General features: G+C 36.2%; 1 protein-coding gene across 4 annotated transcripts in view; it reads left to right on the forward strand.

Moving 5' to 3' along the window:
* The window catches only part of INTS2 (integrator complex subunit 2), a 50,604-nt gene that overhangs the window by 17,300 nt on the left and 5,931 nt on the right, over window positions 1–27,373 (forward strand). For all 4 annotated transcript variants that reach the window (XM_024757617.1, XM_024757616.1, XM_024757619.1 and 1 more), the window contains exons 10-19: window positions 129–200; window positions 288–402; window positions 2,655–2,723; window positions 5,296–5,430; window positions 6,781–6,957; window positions 8,341–8,449; window positions 17,479–17,583; window positions 19,740–19,904; window positions 20,940–21,141; window positions 23,917–24,042. In XM_024757617.1, coding sequence (XP_024613385.1) covers window positions 129–200; window positions 288–402; window positions 2,655–2,723; window positions 5,296–5,430; window positions 6,781–6,957; window positions 8,341–8,449; window positions 17,479–17,583; window positions 19,740–19,904; window positions 20,940–21,141; window positions 23,917–24,042 — 1,275 coding nt within the window. The remainder of the gene's footprint in view (window positions 1–128; window positions 201–287; window positions 403–2,654; window positions 2,724–5,295; window positions 5,431–6,780; window positions 6,958–8,340; window positions 8,450–17,478; window positions 17,584–19,739; window positions 19,905–20,939; window positions 21,142–23,916; window positions 24,043–27,373) is intronic.

Below are 27,373 nucleotides of genomic sequence, written 5' to 3' on the forward strand. Positions count from 1 at the left end.
TGTCCAATTCAACAAGCCATTATTTTGAGGAAAAAATAATTTCTACCAAAAATAATTCCAGAATGATTTTTTATTCTTATGCTAGTATATCTGACTTAAACCAGTGACTTCTGATATGTTTTATATAGTACGCCTGAACAGGAGCAGCTAATGGTAGTGTGGCTAAGTTGGATGATAAAAGAAGAAGCTTATTTTGAAAGGTAAGACGACTTTTTGTTTCAGTTAGCTGAGTAAGTTTTTCTTATCCCTTTCTTTGGAAATTCATATTTTCTTTTCTGTTTCAACAGTACTTCAGGCGTCTCTGCTTCTTTTGGGGAGATGTTATTGTTGGTTGCTATGTACTTTCATAGCAACCAACTTAGTGCTATCATTGACTTGGTCTGTTCTACTTTGGGGATGAAGGTAATTTCCTTTTATCTTCTTTCTAAAGACAGTGTTTCTAAGCTGGACATTTTCTTGTAATGTTAAGTAAATAGATTGTTTTCATTTTGAAATAATTTTAGTTGTTTAATAGTTTGAAACTATCAAGAGCTCTTAGAAAAAAATACATTATGAAAACACTATTCACAAGAATAATAGGTGTTCTATGTAGAAAACTTAGAAAACACAATAAAGAAGGGAAAGATATAATTCCATGTTCAGAGATATCAGGTACTGTTAATAGTCTGGTATCTGTTCTTTCTTTAAATTGATATACATATTTTGTAATTTTAATGAATTTACCAATATATGATAAGCACTTCCTCATATCCATAAATATTCTAATACAATATAATTTTTTTTTTTTTTTTTTTTTGCGGTACGTGGGCCTCTCACTATTGTGGCCTCTCCCGTTGCGGAGTACAGGCTCCGGACGCGCAGGCTCAGTGGCCATGGCTCACGGGCCTAGCCGCTCTGCAGCATGTGGGATCTCCCGGACTGGGGCACAAACCCGTGTCCCCTGCATCGGCAGGCGGACTCTCAACCACTACGCCACCAGGGAAGCCCTAATTTTTAATGGCTGCATTGTAGTTCATCATATGGACTGATCATTATATTCTTAATGGATCTTTTCTTATTTGCCATGTAGATTTTCCAGTTTCTGAATAATGCTTAGATGAATATCCTTATGTATGTAAATATATGCACAGGCACTCATACATGTATATCTTCAAACACTTTTTGGATTATTAGGATGAAGTTCTAGAAAGCAGTACTAAGTAGAAGTATGGTGATGTTAAGCTGTTTAATGTGTATTGCCATATTATCTTCCAGAGAGATTATACCAGTTTAACTGTTCTCATTAGTGAATGAGAGTGCCTATTTTCCTAAACTCTCACCATCACTGGCCATTACCATTCTTTTTAATCTTTGCAAATATGGTGAAAAATCGTCTTACTTATTTTGCATTTCTTTGATTACTAGTAAAACTATGGTTATTATTTTTTATAGTTACAGTTTATATGGAAGTTTTTTTGGGTAGTTTTAAAAAATCTATGTGTTTTAGCTGGTTTATTTCTTTTGTGAAAGGCTTATTGACGTCCCAGTTTTTCTATAGGGATTTTTATTGATTTATTTTTCCTTTTACTGATTCAGAAGGGCTCTTTATATGTAAATGATATGCCCTTATGCCTTATATAGCATATTGGGTTGGCCAAAAAGTTCTTTCAGGATTTTCTATAACATCTTATGGAAAAACCCAAAGGAACTTTTTGGCCAACCCAATATTTCGTTGATTTCAAGACATATTTTACCCAATATTGAAACTGGGATTCATTTTGCAGTTGATGTGTAATGTTAATGTGGTAGTGTTTCACCTCTTTTTTTCTTGAAAAGCTACTATTAAATCTGTGGTGCATCTTATAATCCTTATTGTCTTTAAAAGTGGAGAAGTACAGGGCTTCCCTGGTGGCGCAGTGGTTGAGAGTCCGCCTGCCGATGCAGGGGACGCGGGTTCTTGCCCCAGTCCGGGAAGATCCCACATGCCGCAAAGCGGCTGGGCCCATGAGCCATGGCTCCTGAGCCTGCACATCCGGAACCTGTGCTCCGCAACAGGAGAGGCCACAACAGTGAGAGGCCTGCATACCGCAAAAAAAAAAAAAAAAAAAAATAAGTGGAGAAGTACAATATAATATGTCGCAGTTGATTTTTCCCAGTCTTTTTTGCCATGTGAAAATTATTATTTTCAATATGTGTAATACATTAAATATTTCTTTTGTGGTTCTTACTTTGTTTTTCTGCTTAGAAATGTTTTTCTTTCCTTAGGTTTATAGAAACGGTCACCTATATTTTCTTCTAGTGTTTTTGTGGCCTCATGTTTTAAATTTAAATTTTTAATACATTTGGAGTTGATTTTGGGTATGGTGTCATGTGCAAATCTTTATAGGTATTATCCAGAAAGATAGCTATCCTACCTCCATTTATTGAATAATCCACTTCTTCCCACTTACTTGAAATGCCAATAATGGTATATTTCCTAAGTACTTTTATATGTTGGTTCAGTTTCTGAGGAAAACCACACTTTAATGTTGGGTTTGAGAAGCTATTTCTAAAATAGAGTATTTGAACATTAATTTTATATATCACAGTCATTTTAGATAATAAATTTACCAGAGAAAATTGTGCTTTATATATTTTATTTTCACATGCTGTTGAAATTCTTTTGATTGTTTTAGATTGTAATTAAGCCAAGCTCCTTGAGCAGGATGAAGACTATCTTCACACAGGAAATTTTTACTGAGCAGGTACGTCTTTTAACTTTATTCTTAGGTACTTCTTTAACTTTCTTTTACAACATTCTTTGGGGAAAAACTTGTATGTTTCAGTTTAGGAGCATTATATAGTTTTTTTATTCCTTTTTAGTTTCCAGTCATGATTTATTTAATCTTAGAAACTCCTGTAAAGAATAATCCTATTTAAAATTTACTTTTAAAGCTATTTACTACATACAGAAGCATGTAATAAATAAATTTACATATTTTGGAGACTTTGAATAGATACTTAAGAATATAGTCTTAGGTATTGATGGTAGCTCACATAGGGTAATCAACTGGTATTGTCAGGAGAAAAATAACATAGAAACCTCTTTAAACCTTTTCAGCTGTGAGGTGCATGTCTAACTAGATGGTAAGCTAGAGTCTAAATTTCTTATTCTAGTATTTACCTGTTCTTATTTAGTTTCAGCACTTTTGTCCATGGGTAATCCTAATGATATTTTATTTTTCCAGTGATGGAGACTATTCTTCTTTTTTTTTCTTTTTTAAAAATTGAATTATAGGTGATTTACAATATTGTGTTAGTTTTAGATATATAGCAAATGATATGGTTATACATATGTATGTGTATATATCTATATTCTTTTTTATTCTTTTCCATTATAGTTCATTACAATATATTAAATATAGTTTTCTGTGCTATACAGTAAATCCTTATTGTTTATCTGTTTTATATATGATACTGTGTATCTGTTAATCTTATACTCTCAATTTATCCCTCCCCATCCTTCCCCTTTGGTAATCATAAGTTTGTTTTCTATGTCTATGAGTCTGTTTCTATTTTGTAAGTAAGTTCATTTGTACTGTTTTTCAGATTCCACATATAAGTGGTATCATACAATATTTTTCTTTCTCTAACTTACTTCACTTAGTTTGATAATCTCTAGGTCATTCCATGTTGATAAAAATGGCATTATTTCATTCTTTTTTATGGCAGAGTAATATTCCATCACACACACACACACACACACACACACACACACAAACACACACACACACACCACACACACACAATTTATCTGTTAATGGACACTTAGGTCACTTCCATGTCTTGGCTATTGTAAATAGTGTTGCCATGAACATTGGGGTGCGTGTATCTTTTTGAATTAGGGTTTTTGTCTTTGACGGAGACTATGCTCAAATTTAAAATTAATTCCTGGGACTTCCTTGGTGGCGTGGTGGTTAAGAATCCGCCTGCCAATGCAGGTTCGATCCCTGGTGCAGGAAGATCCCACGTGCTGCAGAGCAACTAAGCGCATGCACCACAGCTTCTGAGCCTGTGCTCTGGAGCCTGCAAGCCACAACTACTGAAGCCCGCGTGCCTAGAGCCCCTGCTCTGCAATTAGAGAAGCCACTGTAGTGAGAAGCCCATGCACCACAACGAAGACCCAATGCAGCCAAAAATAAATAAATAATTTAATTAATTAAAAAAATAAAATAAAATTAGTTCCCAGGTTCATTTATTGATTTAAATCTCATAATACAAAAATATATATATCTTAAAAAATGAAATATTTGAAAATACTCATAGATCTGTAATTCTTGCTTCTTTTTTTTTTGGCGGTACGTGGGCCTCTCACTGTTGTGGCCTCTCCTGTTGCGGAGCACAGGCTCCGGATATGCAGGCTCAGCGGCCATGGCTCACGGGCCTAGCCGCCCCACGGCATGTGGGATCTTCCCCGACCGGGGCACGCAGACTCTCAACCACTGTGCCACCAGGGAAGCCCAATTCTTGCTTCTTTTAGTTTAATTAATGTTCTTGGGAATTCCCTGGCCGTCCACTGGTTAGGTCTCTGCCTTTTCACTGCCAAGGGCATGGGTTCAATCCCTGGTCAGGGAACTAAGATCATGCAAGCTGTGTGGTGCAGCCAAAAAAAAAAAAATTCTCATTCCCTTACCAAACTCTGCCTTCTCCCATCAATGCACATACACTCCCACATAACAGTCACACATAGGATGTAGGAGACTCATAAGTTATTTTTCATGTGTTTAGTTTGAACTAACTGGAAGACACCTTTGGGGAGGGTGTCTGAAAGACAATTAGTGGTCTGTGCATGACACAATGAGAATAACAATAAAAATTCCTGTTTATATTTATGTGATACTTTATAAGTCACATATATTTTTCCAAAGAAATTTATTTCCCTCTCGCAAAAACCTTTTGAAGCAAGTAAGACAATATTGTCTTGTTTTGTAGATGTGAAAATAGACTCAGAAGATAAAATGACTTAGCTAAAGTCACTGAGCCCAGATTTTATGATTCCAAATTTTATATATTTTTTAATCTTACTCTAACCCCCATCAACATATCTGTGTTCAGAAGCAAATTTTAAAATGTAGAGAACTTTACAAATACCTAAATGTATGATGCTACCTCATCACTCAAAAATAATTAAATCACGTAATAATTGGTTTTTATCATTCCTTCCTGAGGACCACATTTGTATTAAGTTTTGACAGTCTACCTGGCTAATCCTCCCTCTTTCAGAATAATTTTATATTTGGTTCTGTCATATGTATTAATACTATTTTCCCCTTTTAGGTTGTCACAGCTCATGCAGTTCGTGTCCCTGTCACCAGCAACCTGAGTGCCAACATTACTGGATTTTTGCCTATTCATTGTATTTACCAGCTTCTGAGGAGTCGTTCCTTTACAAAGCACAAAGTATCAATAAAAGTATGACGTTACATTTATATTTCAACCTAAGTTAATGCTTTCTTCCCAGTTCTGTTTCAGTTTGTAGACCTTTGCTGTGGGTTTCGTGTGTGAAGTGTGTCTAGTTACTAGTCGTTTATATAGTTATAGTAATTAGGCTCTCAATTTCAGATTTTTTTTTTTTAATTTTTTTTTTGCGGTACGTGGGCCTCTCACTATTGTGGCCTCTCCCATTGTGGAGCACAGGCTCCAGACGCGCAGGCTCAGCGGCCATGGCTCACGGGCCCAGCCGCTCCGTGGCATGTGGGATCTTCCCGGACCGGGGCACGAACCCGTGTCCCCTGCATCGGCAGGTGGACTCTCAACCACTGCGCCACCAGGGAAGCCCAATTTCAGATTTTTAAAACAGTATAACTGTTTAGTTATTTACAAAATGTACACTAGTATCTTTTAAATTCTCAGTAATATCGTTTAGCTATTTCATTAAACCTTAGTAAAAATTGCCGTTTTCTGTACTTGGTTTTGTTCACCAAACTGAGAAAGTTGCTGGTTAGCCATGGCCAGTATTTGCACATTTGTCATAAGGACATCTAACATCTAACTTGAACATATTTTTGATATGTTTTCAATTTGTTATGTAGTTGGCTATACCAAACAGTTAAAAGGTCCTCTAAAGAAAAGGCTGAACCCCAGGAGGTAAAAGAAATCTGTTTGGACCATTTCTAAGAGGCAATTTTATTTATGAAGAACCATGAACAATATATACATTGATATATCACATTTAATTATCCTTATTATCATGATTTAGTGAAGTTATTTTCCATCTTGATTGTATCGTCTGCTTCTTTATATTTTTAACAATATAATAGATAAGAATTAAGAGTCCAAATGCCCACCCAGCATATCTTCTTGGCCTCTATTTGTTTAGATAGTTAATCTCCCATAAGTGGTTGTCAGAGTCACTTTCTTAATCTGTCTGAGGGTTTGTTGTGAAGAGCTGTCCCTCTCGCTAAATTTCTTTCTGTTGTGGGGTCTTCTACAGCAACACATATGGTGCTCTAAATACTGATATAGAAGGGACTTAACAGTGTTTTTCCCACTACTTGAAAACTAATAGATTAAAAACCCGAAGTCCAAACTCAAAACTCATCATTTTAGATTTATCTTCCACTTCACGGTATTCTCAACTTTAGGGTATAAAAATATTTCCTATTTTTAAATCAAAGACAGCTGTGAAACGGGATAATTGACTGCTAAAAGTTAATAGTTTCACTGATTCATAAATCATGTAAAATTATATGTGCTTTTAAAATTTTGCTTGCCTTTTCTTATTGCCATAATTGATTTGGTGCCTGCAACCTTCTTTTTTAGGACTGGATTTATAGACAGCTCTGTGAAACCTCCACTCCACTCCATCCTCAACTACTTCCTCTGATTGACGTGTACATAAATTCTATACTTACTCCTGCATCTAAATCTAATCCAGAAGCCACAAATCAGCCAGTCACAGAACAGGAGATACTCAATATTTTCCAAGGAGTCATTGGGGTAAAATAGTGGCTTTTCTACATTTATTAGCTTATTTTTCTTTTATTCTTTGGACTGACTCCATGTTTTTTCCCTGATTATTAGAGGAGAACAACTTCTAGGTGGTTTTGAATTTAAGATGGTATTCAGTTTTTTTAGATTACTTATAAATATTAAAAGAATGGTATTAGTTCCAAGTAGTTTGTTGAATAGGCACACTTTTTGAGGAATTCTTTCAAGAGCTCCATTTTCCTTTTGTTTTTTTTTGGCCGCGCTGTGCCCCTTGCATTGGGAGTATGGAGTCTTAACAACTGGACCTCCAGGGAAGTCCCAGGAGCTCCATTTTAAAGCATAAGGAGTGCTGTGGAAGTTGTGTGTTTACCAACGGACTACATGACATTTCCACACATTCAACCAGCTTTATTTAGTTTCCTGGGGATCTAAGATCTACCTAGACTATTACTGGAAAACTTGAAGAAAATCTTTTATCTCCAAATATACTTAACTGTCCAATATCATTTTTAGGAATTATTTTCTTCGTGGTAATTTCAGATAATACTTGAGACTCCTGTAAAGCTTTTTGAGAAGCAGCCTGATGGGGCTGCTGTTGCCTTTTTTTCCCTATCTTCTTTTTTTTGTGGTACGTGGGCCTCTCACTATTGTGGCCTCTCGCGTTGCGGAGCACAGTCTCTGGACGTGCAGGCGCAGCAGCCATGGCTCATGGGCCCCGCTGCTCCGCGGCATGTGGGATCTTCCCGGACCGGGGCACGAACCCGTGTCCCTTGCATCGGCAGGCGGACTCTCAAACACTGTGCCACCAGGGAAGCCCTATCTTCTTTTTTTTAAAAAAAAAAACAATAACTTTAAAAAAACTTTATTTATTTTTGGCTGTGTTGGGTCTTTGTTGCTGCACGTGGGCTTTCTCTAGTTGCAGTGCACGGGGGCTACTCTTCGTTGTGGTGCACGGGCTTCTCATTGCGGTGGCTTCTCTTGTTGCTGAGCACGGGCTCTAGGGCGCGTGGGCTCAGTAGTTGTGACACGTGGGCTCAGTAGTTGTGGTGCACGGGCTTAGTTGCTCCACGACATGTGGGATCGTCCCGGACCAGGGTTCGAACCCATGTCCCCTGCATTGGCAGGCGGATTCTTAACTACCGCACCACCAGGGAAGCCCCTTCCTATCTTAAAAACTGTTAAGCATGTTGCTTTTCATCTCCCAAGCCATCTCAAATTTAACTTAGACTTCAAGTTGTCTCTTTGAGTTTAATGCGAACACAGCAACACTTCTCCCAACTTGTTCGAGCTTGGGAGCAGCAACACTGAATAATCTATTTTGAATGCTTTTGCTATCAAAAAGCACTCATGAAATTTAACAGTATTTTAAAGTATTTATAATATTACCTCCAGGGTGACAACATCCGCCTTAATCAGCGTTTCAGTATCACAGCACAGCTTTTGGTGCTTTATTATACACTGTCTTACGAAGAAGCTCTCCTAGCAAACACAAAGACTTTAGGTAAGTTGTGCATAGGCGAATGTTTCTAGTGATAGTTCATCTTATTTGCTTATATTTTGTTACTCTCTAGGCTGCTGTATGAGAAAATAAGGTCAAATATTCTAACAAGCTCCAGCATCATTCTACAGTCTTTGCAGTGGAGGCATTGTGTACTCTGATGCATAAATACATGTATGTGTGGGCATATAACCACCTCTTAAGGCTCAGTGCTGCTTTTAGCAGGCTGAATTAATGGATAACTGAATTGTTTGTATTTTAACAATTTTAGTGACCTTACTAACTAAATGTAAATTAAGAGATAAACCTAAAGGAACTGCAATTGAAATATTTTTACTTGATTTCAATCTGTGCCCTATTCTTCCTTCCATTAGTGTGAAGAGTAACAGTCTAATCAAAGCAGTAGAAAAAAACCAGTAGTAGGTTTTCCTTTGCCATTGAAATTATCACTGAACGAGGCTTTCAGACTTAGCTATTTCATATAATATCAGAAGGTTAGATTTAGCATAAATGGTATCACTATAAAGTAGTACGTTTTCCTCTATTTGAAAAAGAATATTCACCTGTATTTTAGGCTTGTTAAATATATTTAGTTCCATATTTGAAACACAAAGAGTGTCATTAAAAAGTCGTAGGCATTGAGTATATAATGCAGGGAGAATTCTTTTAAGGGAGGTTAATTTGTCATAGCTGAGTGGTTTTACTTTTTGAAAGTTATAAATTAAAGTTACTCTTCAGTGTGTGGCAGACCAGTCTCTTTTATTTTTCCGAAGTATTGTGTTTTAAGTATTCTGTGCATTTCTCGGCTGCTTTCTTTTCTAACTACAGGTGTCAGGGTTGTACAGATGATATACCACAACTGTAATTATAGTCTTTGTCATATCAGGGACAAGGTGGGCTAATAATAAGCATTAGGGGGCTCCCACTTTTATCCACATGTAATGAATTCTGTTAAGGAATACGACACTTGTGATTTAATGGATAGTAGGGGAATGAGTTACGAGGAGGTATTCTGGGGAGAACTCTGACCGTTAATACTGTAGCAGGGGACTAAGATACACCCTTAGTTTTTGTTTAAATTAATGTCTAGCAAAAAAAAATCTTAATACAGAAAAGTACAGAGACTAGTGTAGCCAACTTTTGTGTATATACCATGCAGAATTAACAGGTCACTCAGAATTTTTTGGACTGGAAGGACCTTTAAATATTATGTATCCCAGTCCCCAATGACATGCTCAGTTCAACCCTAGTTCATGTGAAGCTGCTGTTCTTTATGCAATAGTCTGATGGATCTTAATTGGAAAGTTAAGGATTTTAGGTTAGGAGTACAACCCAGCCTGGATTGAGTCTTGGAAAAGGAACTGGGAGATTAGAGGAAAGTTGTTAGGTTTTTCTAAGATTCTAGGCAAAAGGTGGTGGTGGTCTGGACTGGTAGCAGTGTATATGTATTTTTTTCTTTTTTTTTGGCTGCACTGGGTCTTCATTACTGCGTGCAGGCTTTTCTCTAGTTGTGGCGAGAGGGGACTACTCTTCGTTGTGGTGCACTGGCTTCTCATTGTGGTGGCTTCTCTTGTTGTGGAGCATGGGCTCTAGGCACGCGGGCTTCAGTAGTTGTGGCGTGTGGGCTCAGTAGTTGTGGTTCGTGGGCTCTAGATCGCAGGCTCAGTAATGGTGCAGGGGCTTAGTTGCTCTGTGGCATGTGCGATCTTCCTGGACCAGGGATCGAACCGTGTCCCCTGCATTGGCAGGCAGATTCTTAACCATTGCACCACCAGGGAAGTCCCTGTATATGTATTTTGAGGGTAGAGCTGAGAGGTTTTGCTGATGGATTCATGAGGTTTGAGAGACAGGAGCCAAGGTTGATGTGGAGGCTTTTGGCCTAACCTATAAAATGGCTATGGACTGAAATAAATGAGCAGGTATGTGGGGGATCAGGAGCTCGTTTTGGACCTATGGAGTTTGAGATGTCTGATAGACTTTCAAGTGGGGATGTTATGGAAACAGTTGTAAATACTGGCCTAGAATTTAGGGGAGATACCAGCACTGAAGCTTTGAGATTCTTCAGCATATATATGGTATTTAAAATCATGACATTAAGTAAGATTACCAAACGGGAAGGTGTAGGAGACTCAGGAGGATGTGTTGTCCTGGATGCCAAGGAAAGAATGTTTCAAAGAGGAGAGAGAGATCACCTGTGTAAAATGATGTTGATGGATCAAGTAAGGTTAGGACTCAGCTGATGACTGCATATAGCTTGCTGGAGGTCCTTTGACCTTTACAGTTTTATTAGTAAAGTGAACACTTGTTTTTAGGATGAAAGCCTGATTGTAGTGGATTCAAAAGAAAATTAGAGGAGATATACTGGAGACAGTGCGTACAGACAGTTCTTTTGAGGAATTGTAAAGAGAAGGAGAGAAATGAATGTGATCATTGGAGAGGAAAATGAGGTCAGGAGAGGACTTTTTTTTTTCTTTTTAAGGTGAAAGAGCTAAGAGAATGTTTGTACTCTGTTGGGAGTAATCTAGTAGAGAGGGAAGGCTGATGAGAGAATCCCTGGAGGGATGTCCTTGATAACTGAGAGGAGATGGGATGTAGAAGACAGATGGAGGGATCAACCTTTCCTTGGAGAATTTTTTCCCATAGTTCAGGAGATTTTTTTCTAGTCTAGTTTCTTATCTCCACAGGGAATAAATAATTGGAGAATATGTCACAACATGAGAGAATTTTGCTTTTCCACAGCCAAAAAAGATAAGTATTCTTCCTCAAATTTGTTCCTACCTGTGAAGTTGTGTTGTAGTTTCAGTAGCTTGTTAACTGGTCTGTGGTTTTGGCCTTTATATTAAACATTATTAGCAGCCACCAGGTAGCTGTAGAAGCTCAAATATGGAATTCTGACACTTGAGGTAGAGCCAAGCATTAGAATATCATAGTCATTAAAAAATGGGTTTGTATATATACATATTTTTTCACATATGCATATTTTTGATTTGTTTTAAAATATTTATAATACATGTGTATATATTAATTTTAGTTAAATAGTGTATTGATCCAAAAGAATATGTGTAAGAAATAATAATATAATAAATCCCTGTGTACTAATACCCAATTAAAATATGAGCATTACCATTATATTTCCAGTTTTTATACTTAAAAGTGTTTCCTATTTATTACATCTGAAGACTTTGTTACTAGGTAAAAGTTTGTTTTTACATGCTTTTGAAGTAAAAACAATACTAATGAATATTGAACATATGAGAAACTGTTTATCTGCTCTTAAAGCAGCCAGTGGGATCCTAAACACAGTCTCACTCTTAAGTAGCTAAAAGTATTACTTGCTTAACTCTCTCCCTCAAGCTTAACTTCATTTAAAAACAGGGTCTGGCTGCCTTTTCTGCTTCTGTCCCGTTTCGTGTGAAGTTTCCTCCTTTGTCAGCAGCAGAACAAGACACATACTGTGGTATTTGGGAAACTGTAATGTTTACTGCCTCTGAATTCCTGAACTTGAAGTTTTTCTTTGCACTCGATAGTTAATTATTTTCTTCCTAGAAGAAAGTTAACTCTAACTGCCTCTACCAAAATGCAAAAACCTTTAAGCAAACACTGGCAGATGTTTTTTCTTGGCAGCTTGAAGTTTCAGTGCTGTAAAATCAAGTTTGACCAAAAAAGGTTCTAAGAGTTAAATGATTGTAGTGTAGAGTAACTGTATAAGAATTTTAAACTTATTTCATTATTTACCTGACTGCTTTCATATCTTAATGCAAAAGAACTGGCTTTTAAAATAAAAACATTTATTAAAAGTGTGTTTACTGGAGGAAATTGAGGAAGTGAAAAATGTACAAAGACCGAAGTAAAACCCATAATTCTGCTGCCCAGAGGTAATCACCATAGAATTTTGCTAGAAAACCCTTTAGTCTTTGCACATATGATAACATATGATAACTTTCACAAAGTTGGAATCATATGTTTTTAATCTACCCTTTTAATTATTTATTTATTTATATATTTTTTTGCGGTACGGGGGCCTCTCACTGTTGTGGCCTCTCCCGCTGCGGAGCACAGGCTCCGGACGCGCAGGCTCAGCGGCCATGGCTCACGGGCCCAGCCGCTCCGCGGCATGTGGGATCTTCCCAGACCGGGGCACGAACCCGTGTCCCCTGCATTGGCAGGCGGACTCTCAACCACTGCGCCACCAGGGAAACCCCAGATTTGAATCTTTGAAAGCGACACGTTGGAAGAAAATTGGAAGTGTGATTGCTCATGTTGAATATATAAAACCAATGATCTTCCCATAGGCCTTTCATAATTATAGTTTAGTCTTTTACTGGAAGATTAAGTATCCTTGATGTTGTATTTCACAGAGATGTTAAAGAGAAATAATTGCTTTAGGTAGGGCTTCATGGGCTGCTAGTTCTTTGATGGAATTATTAAGATGTGAACAGGATTTTGTCTTCAGTTTCATAGGTCCAGAAACTTAAATGTTGATACTTTACCCTAAGTTGATCTTGGGGACTCTAGATCTTAATGATACTGGCAAACATTTGAGTGCTTGTTATGTGCCAAACACTACTTGAAGCTCTTTACACCTGTTAACTCATGTAAACCCTCACAACAATTCTGTGAGATAGGTACTGTTGTTGTCTTTATATTACAGGTGAGAACACTGAGGCACAGGGAAGTTAAGTGACTTCCCTTAGTTGTAAGTGTTGGAACCAGGATTTGACCATCACTGGAACTTATATATATTTAATATTAATCCGTTTTTATTATTCAAAATAATCTATCTTTACTAATAATCTGTCTCTAGCATTTTGCCTAGTTATAATCAATCTATTTATCTTAATACCATTTTATATTCCATTTTTCCTCTTTAATGTTATTTTGTACAAACAGTAATATTATTTTATATCCATCAAGATGGGCCACAGAGTTGTGGTTTCAAACTGGTTTTTAGTATTGAATTTCTTTTTCCTTTCTTTTCTTTTTTCTCTTTTTTACCTTTTGACGCTCTTCCCCTATTTCTTTTACCCCTCATCCCCTGCTCCTCTGGCAGCCACCAATTATTATTTCTCTGTATCTTTGAAGGTTTTTTTGTTTTTTTATGATTCCGCATATAAAAGAGATCATATGGTATTTGTCTTTCTCTGTCTGACTTATTTTACTTAGCATTATGCCCTCCAGTTCCACCCATGTTGTCACAAATGGCAAAGTTTCATTCTTTTTTATGGCTGAATAACGTTCCATTGTATGTATATGTGTGTGTGTGTGTTGTGTGTATGTATCTCATATTTTCTTTATCCATTAATCCATTGATGGACACTTAGATTGTTTCTATATCTTGGCTATTGTAAATAATGTGGCAGTGAACATGTGGGTATATATAATCTATTCAAGTTAGTGTTTTCATTTTCTTCAGATAAATACCTAGATGGGAAATTGCTGGATCATATGGTAGTTCTATTTTTAATTTTTCGAGTAACCTCATACTGTTTTCTTTCTTTTAATTAATTAATTAATCTTTTATTTATTTGTTTTTGGCTGCATTGGCTCTTCATTGCTGTGTACGGGCTTTCTCTAGTTACTGCAGGCAGGGGCTACTCTTAGTTGCGGTGTGTGGGCTTCTCATTGTGGTGGCTTCTCTTGTTGTGGAGCACGGGCTGTAGGCGTATGGACTTTAGTAGTTGCGGCATGTAGGCTCAGTAGTTGCGGCACACGGGCCCTAGAGTGCGTGGGCTTCAGTAGTTGTGGTGTGTGGGCTCAGTAGTTGTGGTGTGTGGGCTCTAGGGTGCGTGGGCTTCAGTAGTTGTGGCTCACGGACTTAGTTGTGCCACGGCATGTGGGATCTTCCCGGACCAGGAATTGAGCCCGTGTCCCCTGCATTGGCAGGTGGATTTTTAACCACTGCACCACCAGGGAAGTCCTTCCATACTGTTTTTTGTAGTGGCTCCACCAATTTACATTCCTACCAATAGTGCACAAGTGTTTCCTTTTGTCCTTATCTTCATCAACAGTTGTTTATTGTCTTTTTGATAATATTCCTTCCAACAGGTATGAGGTGATAGCTCATTGTGGTTTTGATTTCCATTTCCCTGATGATTAGTGACGCTGAGCATCTTTTCATGTACCTGTTGTACCTCTGTATGTCTTCTTTGGGAAAATGTCTATTCAGATCTTCTGCCCATTTATTAAAAATTTATTTATTTTTAATTTATTATTTATTTTTGGCTGCATTGTGTCTTCGTTGCTGTATGTGGGCTTTCTCTAGTTGCGGTGAGCGGGGGCTACTCTTCTTTGCAGTACATGTGCTTCTCATTGTGGTGGCTTCTCTTGTTGCAGAGCATGGGCTCTAGGCATGCAGGCTTCAGTAGTTGTGGCAGGCAGGCTCAGTAGTTGTGGCTTGCGGGCACTAGAGTGCAGGCTCAGTAGTTGTGGCGCATGGGCTTTGTTGCTCCGCAGCATGTGGGATCTTCCCGGACCAGGGATCAAACTATGTCCCCTGCATTGGCAGGAGGATTCTTAACCACTGTGCCACCAGGGAAGTCCCCTTCTGCCCATTTTTAAATTGGATTGTTTGGTTTTTTGCTCTTGAGTTATTAAATATATTTTGCATATTAGCCCCGTATCAGATATATGATTTGCAAATATTTTCTCCCGTTTAGTAGGTTGCCTTTTCATTTTATTGATGGTTTCCTTTGCTGTTCTGAAGCTTTGTAGTTTGCAGTAGTCCCACTTGTTTATTTTGCTTTTGTTGGTTTTGCTTTTGGTGTCAGATTCAAAAAAATCAGCCAAGACCTGTGTCCAGGAGCTTAGCACCTGTGTTTTCTTCTGAGAGTTATATGGTTTCCGGTCTTAGGTTCAAGTCTTTAATCCATTTTGAGTTCATTTTTGTGTGTGGTGTAAGATAGTGGTCTAGTTTCATCTTTTTTCATGTATTTTTATCTTCACCTCCTTGATTACATTTATTCGTAGGTGTTTTATTCTTTTTGATGCAGTTGTAAATGGGGTTGATTTCTTTTTTTTTTTAACATCTGTATTGGAGTATAATTGCTTTACAGTGGTGTGTTAGTTTCTGCTCTATAACAAAGTGAATCAGCTATACATATACATATATCCCCAAATGGGGTTGATTTCTTAATTTCTCTTTCTGATTGTTTGTTATTGGTGTATTAGAAACACAACAGATTTTTGTGTATTGATTTTATATCTTGCAACTTTACTGAATTTGTTTATTAATTTTAACAGGTTTTTTCTATCTTTTTTTAAAATTTTTGTTACCTTTATGGAACTTTGACATCCAGAAAAGCCTCCTCAGCCACTCATTTACCAACCAACTCTACTTTACTCTTTAGGAAATTATTTGGTTCTGGCACAAAGCCATGTACCCTAAGGTGCTCCTTAAATGCTAGCTCCCTCATCTTACTGTAGAGGTCCCACGTATTCACCTCAGCGTTTGCATGAGAGTCACTTACATGGGCCGAAATACTTGTCACTTTTACCACCTTTTTTTTTTTTTTTTTTTTAGTTCTAACAGTTTTTTGATAGAGTCTGTAAGGTTTTCTGTATAATACCATATCTGCAAATGGTGACAGTTTTACTTCTTCCTTTTCAATCTGGATGGTGTTGGGACCAGAATTTGACTGTCACTGGAAGCTATTTATTTATTTTTATTTTTATTTTTTATTTTTTTGCGGTACGCGGGCCTCTCACTGCTGTGGCCTCTCCCGTTGCGGAGGCTCCGGACGCGCAGGCTCAGCGGCCATGGCCCACGGGCCCAGCCGCTCCGCGGCATGTGGGATCCTCCCAGACCTGGGCACGAACCCGCGTCCCCTGCATTGGAAGGCAGACTCTCAACCACTGCGCCACCAGGGAAGCCCTATGTTTTTTTTCAACTGTGCTTTGAGATACATTCTTACTCAGTTCATAAAAGATTTGTGTGGAAAACTGGGATGCTAATTTATTAATTTACAAGGGGGATTATATCTAACCAAGAGGTATGTGGTCTGTTTAGGCAATGATTCTCAACCTTTATTGTAACACTTGCACTCATATGCTTTTTATCTTCAATAAAAATTTGTTCAGCTTTACACTGTGTGGTTTGTATTTGGAAAAGAAAAAGTATATTGGAAATGCTTTTTCACACTATGGACACCTTGGTTGAGATGCTCATATAGTTTTGTTGTGTACAAGCAAAGTACCTTGGAATGAGATGAGGGTGTCAGGCATATAGCATATGGTGGAGATGAGACAAAGAAAGATAGCGTTGATTTGCAAGGACCTTTACTCTGTGGAATCTGGGAATCCATGGAAGGTTTCTGAGCATGGAGCCAGAGACATGTGATCTGGCCAAATCTCAATTTAAATAAGAGGACTATGGCAGCAGTGTGAAGGATGGATCAAAGACCAGAGAAATTGGAGTCTGGGAAATTGAGCCGTAATAGTTATTTAAATAAATGATGAGTAGGCGCTGATTTAGGATAGCAGAAAAAGAACAGAAATTAAGATGGATTTGTTTAAAAAAAAAAAAAAGCATGTACTTGTTAGCTGAAGGTAGAAGTTGTGAGAGAAGGAAGTCATTCATATTTTCCAACTTTCATCAAAACGAGTCACCACTAATACATAATATGATTAATTTAAGGCTGTTGGCATCATGAAGCTTTAAGCCATGCTGGCATGACTGCATTTGGTCTTCCTAACTAGATTTGGCAGAGTCTTGACTGACTTCCCAGGTTTCGATGTTGTTTTTTTTGTTGTTGTTTTCTAGTGCAGGGCACTTCTGCAGGTGGCTTCTCTCACTCATGATTTTTCTTCCCCCTAGTTTCAGTTTCGGGGCATTTTCTGAGATATTGCCCTTAAGTATGTTCTTGCTTGTCCCGTGTATTCATTATTGTGGTAGTGATTCTTCATCTTTTATGAACTATATTCACAGATTAAGTGAATTGAAAGTAATTTGACATTGTGTTCCCATTTGTGTTGAAGGTTAAAATTTCTACTGTTACTGACACTATATCTTACATTTTTTAATCTTTGACTGACAGCTGCCATGCAAAGAAAGCCCAAATCATATTCGTCTTCTTTAATGGATCAGATTCCCATCAAATTTCTTATTCGACAGGCTCAAGGACTGCAGCAGGAGTTGGGAGGTATTTGTTTTATTTGCTTTTTACTGCTAACGTTTATTGTTTAAAAGTATCTACCGTTTATGATGTTATAAAGTGTAATAGGTGCTCAATGTTTAAAGCCCAATTCAAGAGTGAAATTCCTCTTTACCTCCCTTGCTGTCTTACTCCCTGCAAACCACTCCTCACTCCCAAGGCCCTAGTTTCATTTTGGTGTGTAATTTCAGATATTCCTTTCTATAGGGTGAATCATATGAAATAACGGGTATTCAACTATTTTTGACCTCCAAAAATGCAGTTTCATATGGTTGAAGCTAATAGATACACAAGTAAAAAATTCTTTTCTTAAGCTTTAAATGGTATTATACCCTATCTCTTCTGAGATTTGCTTTTTTCTCTTGGAAATCTTATCATGTCACTTCATCTAGATCTACCTTGTTGTTTTTAATTGCTCCATAACATTCCTTAGCGTGGAATTACTATAATATGCTTACTGTAAAACTTTCAAATAGAAATATAGTACTATTTTTTGAAATTCAAATTTTTTCTTAAATTAACACCTTTGTATAATGTTTGAATATGTGGGTGGTTTGTATTTTTCTTTTTGGTTTGTTTTTTTGAAGTTGGGGATTTTCTTTGTCTGTCTTTGTTACGGTTGGTTTCCAGGATGGACGGGAGCTTGCTTTCGTCATCTGTAGCCAGATGTCTGCATTTATTTTTTATATCTTTGCATTACCTCTTTCTAGAGAAATGATGTTATATTCGGCAGCTTTTGGCAACTAGCGTGTTTTACTAAAGAGATTATGAAGTGCAGATTGCTGTGCACTTTTGTAAGCAGTCATTTTTCTGACTGTTTTGGGAAAGTCTTGACTACACATGTACTTGTGCGTTAAATTTAATACCACTTTTGATTGTTACAGTGCCTTTTCAAACAGAAGCATTTATTTTAAGCAGTTTCTATGAGAAAGGAAACAGACACTTAACCCTCTTGGGACTAAGCAGTGGTTTGATTTGATCTAAGTTGCATAATAAGGGGGTGATTGGATCTAACGTACTTTTATTACTACTGATACTGCTAACTCCTGCAACTTTGGAGATGATGATAATTGTTTAGTAGCAGCAGCATTTATTAGGTAAATAACATAGTGGCGCTTCATATGTCTAAATAGGCATTTTTACAGTATCATCATTTATTTTTCTCACTATTAATATTACACAATAATAATAATGAGTAGTCTAACTGCTGTAAGCAAAAGATTAGAAACAAGACTTAGATTTAGTCAAAGGAAGGTTTCCCAATCCTTTTGAGCTTCCTTAACCCTTCTTAAAAGAAGACAAATGCACCCTCTTGTGGGTATCGTCAGTACTGCTTGGGTTGGGTGACATAGCTGTGTGACTTTGGGAACATTAATAAATATCTTTCAGCCTGTTTCTTCATAGTAGAATGGAGACAATATTGCTTACCTTGTAGGAATGTCAGGGTGAAATGAGGAAATGCACACAAAGTGTACATTTAGGTACTCAAGTTGGGCAACTTTAATTTTACTCATCTATAGCAATGATTCTCAACTGGGTTGGAGGAGAGGACATGTTCTCCTATAGAAGCCTATCAGAATTTCTCCTTTTAAAATCTTTTAAAAGTTTTATTTATTTATGTTTTGGCTGTGCCGCTTGGCATGCAGGAGCCTAGTTCCCCAACCAGGGATCAAACCCGTGCCCCCTGCAGTGGAAGTGCGGCATCCTAACTACTGGACCGCCAGGGAATTACCGAGCCTATCAGAATTTCTGAGTGAGGCCTTTTTCAAACCATGTATGATCTCCCTGAAATGAACCCCTTCTCTTTTTCTCCTCCCCACTCAACTCTTGAACTACTGCTATGTCAAACTAATTTTCCTGATGGGAGACTTTTATGCTGGGATAGAGTGGAAGAAAGCTTGAGAACTTTTGACAAAAGTAGTGGCTTCCAGCTTCCTGTGTATCAATTCACTTGGCGATCTTTAAGCAGATTCTCTGGCTGAACTACTGAACAGAAGTTCTTAAGCTGTAGTATGCATGCATAAGAAGGGCAGATGCCTTTGGCTTGCTGTAAATGAACGGGAGAAGAGAGAGGGGAAAGAAGAGAGAGAAGATTTTGATGTTTAAGAGTAAAGAATCCAACTGACTTCTTTTAAATTTTCAAGGGTTGCATTCTGCTTTACTTCGTCTCCTTGCAACTAACTACCCACATTTATGCATTGTGGATGATTGGATCTGTGAAGAAGAAATCACAGGGACTGATGCCCTGTTAAGACGAATGCTCCTGACTAGTAATGCCAAAAACCACTCTCCTAAACAACTTCAAGAAGGTATAATAAATTGGTATGCCTTTTACCCCTTTAGTAGTACACAGAGGTGTTAGGCCTGTGGAAATCTTAAAATCATGCAGAATTTTCCTAGAGATATAACAGGGTTTTGGTGAATATATTTAAAGTAATTCTCTTTGAGTTAAAGGATTTTTTACCTTTTTTTTCTGACATGCTCGCATCTGTTTCCTCATAGGTTCTACGTTATATCACTAAACAGGTCATGTGGTTTTAGGAAAGTCCTAAAACTGGTCAGAAATAAGTACTGTGGAATAGAACAATGTATCTGCTGTTAATGGATAATAAGCTAGATCAGCACTTTAAAATAGAAATATGATGTGAGCCACACATACAATTTTAAACTTTCTATATATTGTCACATTAAAAAAGTTTAAAAAAAGGCAAATTTAAATAATTATTTTATATAACCCAGTATATCTAATATATTATGATTTCATCACATAATCAGTATAAAAAGACTGTTAGATATTTTATTGTTTTTTCATACTGAGTCTATGTATTTTATACTTACAGCACATCTCATTTTGGACTAGCTGCATTTCAAGTGCTCAGTAGCCAGAAGTGGTTAGTGACTATTCTGTTGAAGGAGGACGGTTCTAGCTATTTTTTACTAACAGTTGCTTACAGCCCATAAAGGGCTACCCGAAGGAAGGTGTCAAGAAGTTTGAATTTTTCAAATGAATGTTAATACCAAGAGCAATAGTTCGGTATATTTTCATGTTTCAGTCAGTTTTTTAAATCAGTGTGAATTGTTGTCTTTGGGTCACTCTCACTAATGTGATTTTTAAAATGAGGTATTTTTTGTTCTTTACGAAATAACTGCACCTTAACATGAATTTTTCTTAAGGGCCTAATTTTAAGTATACCCACAACTATGACTAGAATGGAAAGTTTTACTTTTTTTAAAGCAATATTGCTTTCTTGATTTGTTTCGCCTATAGTTTGATAGAGCCATATTACTTCCTATTTGGTAAGCTGTATAGTATTTAGATTATGACTATAAAGTTTTCCTTTTAGCATTTTCAGCTGTCCCAGTAAGTCACACACAAGTGATGCAGATTCTAGAACACTTGACTCTACTCTCTGCCAGTGAACTTATACCATATGCAGAAGTATTAACATCCAATATGAATCAGCTGTTGAATTCAGGGGTTCCGAGGCGAATTCTTCAAACGGTCAATAAACTATGGATGGTTCTTAATACTGTGATGCCTAGAAGGTAATTTCAGTGTATTGTTACACGTAATAGATAAGTGTATAGCAGTGATTGTATACAATAACTTAAATGTTGAAAAAAATTGTTAAAAAAAACTTTTTGACAATATAAATTCTTTCTGAAGACCACTAATTAAAAGAGTTGTTATAACTTTAAGGAAAAGAATAAACTCTATCTTAAGAAACAGAGAGAAACCTTCAAGTATTTCCAACTTGGGAAAGTTCTTTAAAAGGGAGTTCTCATGTAGAGTCATTTGTGGCTAATTGTAATTTAGATTACCATTGTGTCTTGCATCATTGCAGTGGCTCCAAGTTTTGCTGTACATTAAAATCACCTGGAGAGCTTTTAAAACTCCTGATCCCCAAGTTGTAACCCATGCCAATTAAATCACAGTGGAATGCTGGATGCAGTGTTTTGTCTTTAGTCAAATGGGTCTCTGCTGTTCCACAGATTGCATCAGAAACACTTGGTCTGCTCTAGAAACAAATACTGGGCTGGACTTACCTGAGATTCTGATTCAGTAGGTCTGGGAATATTTATACTTTTTAAGTTTGATTTTTACTTATATCAAATTAATAAATGCACATAAGTTAAATAGTGTATAAGGTCAGCCCCCACCTTCCCATTTTAGACTATTGATCCTCAGAGACAATTATTCTTAGCTCCTTTATCTTTTAATTCTGGCATTTATGTCCCACCATGTATCTCAATCATATGCTTATAATTACTATGATTTCCTGACTTTTCAATTTAGAAATTATCTTTTGACTTCCTACAAAATCCTTCATACAAGATGAAGATTTAGCACTCTTACTTGCTTCCCCTGTGAGTCCCTCTTCTTCCATATATTCTCCCTTCCTCCATTTCTCCCAACACAGTTATATCAGAATTTTTGGTTAAAGAAATATTCAGTGTGCATATTATTATGACTACATAAGTGTTATTTATGTTGATATATATGATATCCTTTGATTACAATTTCTTTCTTAGACAACTGCCCTCCTTCATACCCCACATACAAACCCTGAGGTGTTTGCCTCTTTAACATTTATTCAGGTTTTTTTGTTTTCTTTGTATCAATAACCAATTCACTCTCAAACTCTGTTATTGAGTGGAAATTTACATTAGTTAGTTGTTAACACATCAGGTAACATATTAGTAACATTTTTCCTTGGAAACCTTCCTTTCAGATCTTTCCACCCTTATGTTTCAATCTGGGACATTCACAGTAGCCATCTGGAATTGCTTTGTCTCTTGGTTTGAGTCCATGTTTTTGTCTTTCTTGATTTAGTTCCTTATTTAAGTGAGTGGAACTAACGCTCAAGTTGCTTCCTGGGAAAGATGTTTGGGAAATATTTTTTTTTTTGAGGCTTTCGTATGTGAAAAGGTTTTTATTCTTGCCCTCACATGTGATTGATATTAGGCTAGGTGTAGAATTCTAGCTTATTTTTCCTCTTAGCAATTTGAAAGCTTTATTCTATTGAAGTAATTAGAGCTTTCCTGATTACTTTTGAGTAATCTAATCTTATACCAATTCCCAATCCTTTGTATGTGACCATTGTTTTTTCTCTTAAAGGTTTTAGGTTCTTTTTCATTGTTTCTGAAATTTCATGATGATACATCTTGGTTTGGGTCTTTTTTAATTCATGGTGCTGGGCACTTGGTTGGCCTTTTTTTTCGTCGGGGGACTAATGCTGATGTCTTCACTTCTAGGACAGTTTCTTGTATTTTTTTTTTCTTCAGTAATTTCTTTCCCTCTGTTTTCTGGAATTTTTTGCAATTTGGATTTTAAACCTTTTGAACTTAACTCTGATTTTCTCCTTCTTTCTCCTCTATTTTTAAATTTCTCTTTTATGTACATTTTCTGGATATTTCGTCTATGTTATCTTCTGCTCTTTCCTTTGAATTTAAAATATTTCTGTTATAGTCTTAATTTCTAAGAGCTCTTTCTTATCTGAGAATCTATAAATGTCTCCTATTCTTGTTTCATATACGAAATATTCTGTCCTTTAAGGAAATTAATTATAGGTTTAAGAATTTTTTTTTCTTCTCCTCTCTATATTCTCTGTTTCTTTGGCATTCCTTTCTTTCTGTTTGTATATTTTAATCTTTTTCAAAGTAGAAACTTTCTTTAAATGTCTGATGATTGTTGGCTATCCACTCATTTAAGAGTGGGCAAGCTCTGTGTGTGAGGTGGGGTTGGTGGACTCCTGGGCTTCACTGCAAGAAGTCAGATACCCTACATATTGGCATATTCTTCAGTAATTCTGATGTGAAGTCAGGTTAGTAACCACTTTTATAGTCTATTGATGTTTAATCTCAAAGTGGCATCTCATATTTAGATTCTGTGATGATAAATGTAGAACAATAATTTATGGGGCCAGTTACAATTTCAAAGTGCTTCATTTACAGGTATTATATTCGTATTTTACAGAGGAGGAAACAGTTCAGAGAGGTTCCATGACTTACACAGAGTCATGCAGCAAGTATGGTATAACTGAGGTTTTAATTCAAATTCTGATTTTACATGCCATGATTATTCCCTTACAACTGTGAAGATTTTTGAAACTACTTTTGTTTATTGTTTTATCTTCATTTGTTTTAAAAACATAATAATAGGTTAGATTTCTATAGTTTTTAATTTTTCCAAGTTCATTTACACCTGTTCTCTAATTTTTTTCCTGACTATATCTTTCTAAGATAAAAGGAACTGGATGGTGGCTACAGGTTTCAATTATGATATAGCTGTTTTTGAACATATGATTATTTTCTCATCAGGCTGTGGGTAATGACAGTTAATGCACTTCAACCATCAGTAAAGTTTGTACGACAGCAAAAGTATACTCAGAATGATCTGATGATAGATCCTCTCATTGTGCTAAGATGTGATCAGAGGGTGTACAGGTATGTGTCATTTGAGTTCGTTTTTACTATAGAGTTATGCTTTGGAGAGTCAAAGGAAATTGAAGAAATTCAGTTTAAACTTATATCTTTGTGTTCTTGCAGGTAAGTTGGCAGTATGACCTGTGAGGTTTTTGTGTTTTCTTTTGGTTGTCTATATTCATGAACTTCAGTTTAATATGTGATTAATAAACCTAGCCTTAACAAAATGTCATCTTTGGTTTTGGCAGCCCTCAATAGTGTTCTTTCTCTCAGAGTCAAGATAGTGAAAAATGATACCATTTCTCATAGCATTGTTGAAAAAAGCTTTTAAAAAACCGGTTTATTGTGAATCATTACATGCATTAAAATTGTGATCTTTTGGAATCCTTAATTGTGATGTTAGCTTTATTGATTCCACATTTGTCTATACTTCCTTGCTAATTGCTTAACTTAGTCAGTTGCTTTGAAGTAGCTTCACCTCAGGAGGTGGGATTAATTAATTCACATCATTAATATTTGAATTTCTAGTTGATCAGCTAAATAGTAACAAAGATATACAAGTTGAGGGGTTTGCCTTTAAAGTGATTATCACTTGTATTGGGAAATAAGATAAATACCTGAAAAGTTAAATAATATGGTCGTATGCAGATGAATGGTACAGTAAATGAATGGTGTTAAAAGTTTCAGGAGAAAGACTTTGAGTAGTATTTTGAAGTATAGAAATAGGGTTTAGATGAACAGATACTGTAATGACGGGGTGTAAGAGGTCAAAGAAGGTATTGTGAGAAAAAGAATAGTGTGAGCAGAAGTGTAAAAGCAAGAGTGAAAAAGGCTTGAGTGGAAGGCTTAGTTTTTGAGAACACACTTTAGAGTTGGAATGTTAGGTTAGGGTCAGGCTATGGAGGGCCTTGAATGTTAGGCTGAAGAGGTCATTTAGGTGGTAACTTACGAAGAGAAGGTTCACACTAGATAGTTCAGAGGGGAAAGAAACTGGAGTAAAGAAGACTAACTAGGATACAGTAATATACTCATCTGTCTTTAACCCTGGGGATGAAATTCTTGAAGAGGCACAATCTGCAGAATCAGCCATATATGGTTTGGTGAGATCAAGGTCTCAGAGGGAAGAGGAATCAGAAGAATAAACAGTATAAATGACACTAAGTATCTATTTAATAAAAAGAAAACAACAGTAAATAACATTTCTAGAGAAGAGCCATTTCTAAAACAATTTATCAGTGTTAAAAATCCACTTAAGTAGGTAACCTTTCACCTAAATCACCGGCAGTTGTTCAGGAGGCTGTTAAATTATGCTATCATAATGTATGAAATGTTTTTGTAGCCTAGATCTTTCACTTAGCAACTTGTGAACCTTTTCTCATGTTAATAGATCTTCTTATGTTAATTGGCTACATAGTATTCCACATAGATATGCTATGCTTAATTCAGTTCCCTATTGTTGGATATTTTATTTCCATTTTTTGTTATTATTGATAGTGCTGTGGTAACTATTGTGTACTGAGTATTTCCTTAGAAATGATTATTAAAAATGGAATTATTGAGGCAAAAGGAACATGCTCATTTTTAAGTCCTTTGATTCATGTTTTCATTCTGCCACTCAGAATGGCTGAACCTGTTGACATTCCTATAGTGATGTTTGATATTGTACACTTTCCTACACAGTTTTATATAATTTTTCCAATGTGATAAGTGAAAAATAGATTCCTACTTTAATTTATATTTTTCTTAGATTGAATATTTTAATATACTTATTGGTTATTGTTATTTCTTCTTTACATTTAGCCTAGTTTTCTATTAGAATGCTTACCTTTTTTGATTTAAAGAGCTCTTTATGTATAAAGGATATCAGCTTTTTGTATGTAGAGTGCAGTTTTTTCTTTTATTGTTCTATTGTTTTGCCTTTAATTTTGTTCATTTTTTAAAATTTGATTTTTTCTAAGTGATCATTTAGGTGGTTTTTAAAAATGTCAAACAATATGAAAAGATATGACATTTTTGATTTGCTTTGAACTAACCAGTGGTGATGGTGGGAAAGTGGATGGTGGGGTATGGGTGAAATAAGACTAGCGATGTGTTGATAACTGTTGCTGCTGGGTGATGAGTTCTTAGAGGTTCATTATAATATTCCCTTTTTTATGTGTGCCTGAAAGTTTTCATTATATACATTAATAAGTGCACAAACAAGAAGATTAACAAGGAAAAGGTGTACAGTGAAAAGTCTTGTTCTCTCGTATCTGCTGCCATTTTTAAAGCAAAGTTCCTCTTTGAACTATTGACCAATCCCAGTTCCATCTCCAGAGGAAACTTTATTGTCATAATGGTGTGTATGTAGCTTCATTTTCTATGTATGTACAAATTTGTAAACAAATATTTACTTTTTTTGTTTTGGGTGGTGTTAAAAAACGTAAGTGGTTTTTGGTAGGCTCTATTTTGTTCTTTTTTAAAAAAAACTTACCATTCTGAACATGTTTTCCATATTGGTATGCATAGTTCCATCTCATTGTTTTAACTGCTACATAGTATTCCATATATACAGGCCTCTACAAACTCTGATCCAGAATGTCTGGTGGAGTTTAGGATTTTTTTTTTTTAAATAAATACTCCAGGTGATTCTTATCTTCAGTTTTGGGAATATTGCCATGGTTTATTTAACCATTGACATGTTTTTTTTTCCACTATTAATACATGCATGTTTACTGTAGAAAATTTGAACATTTCAGAAAAAGTATTGACATTTCCAGTGTTTCATAGTTAAAACCAAAGCTGTACTGCCTGTTTATGCGCACATACTCAGCCTGTGATAGGCTGGGAAGTGGCATTGTCAGGTTTTTCTAAGGACTTGGCTTTTAATATTTTAGTGGTTACTGATTTATCTTTTTTGGTTTCCTTTTTTACATTTAATTCTTATATCTATTATCTCATTTAAATTTAATTTATAACAATTTTTGAGGAATGAATAACTCTATTCATTTTTTGTTTTGTTTTGTTTTGTCTTGACTGTGCTATGGAGCATGTGGGATCTTAGTTCCCTGACCCATGCCCCCTGCATTGGGAGAGTGGAGTCTTAACCACTGGACCACCAGGGAAGTCCCTAGACTATTTGTCTTTGAGGACAGCTGCCTTGCAGGCTCATATCTAAGAGATTTAATGGTAGTGCCATTTTTTTGTAAAAAAGAATGCCTTTTTTCTAGGGTATATATTATATTTGATTTTAGTTGATAAGATGAAATAGATAATACTATTCATACAGTCTTGAAATACAGAGAATTATATATATATTAAGTTTTCATTTTTGAGAATGAATATTTTGGTGGGAAAAGTGTTAACTTTTCTA

This window comes from Neophocaena asiaeorientalis, unplaced genomic scaffold (assembly GCF_003031525.2).
Source record: "Neophocaena asiaeorientalis asiaeorientalis breed wild unplaced genomic scaffold, Neophocaena_asiaeorientalis_V1.1 scaffold327, whole genome shotgun sequence".
Classification (NCBI taxonomy): domain Eukaryota; kingdom Metazoa; phylum Chordata; class Mammalia; order Artiodactyla; family Phocoenidae; genus Neophocaena; species Neophocaena asiaeorientalis.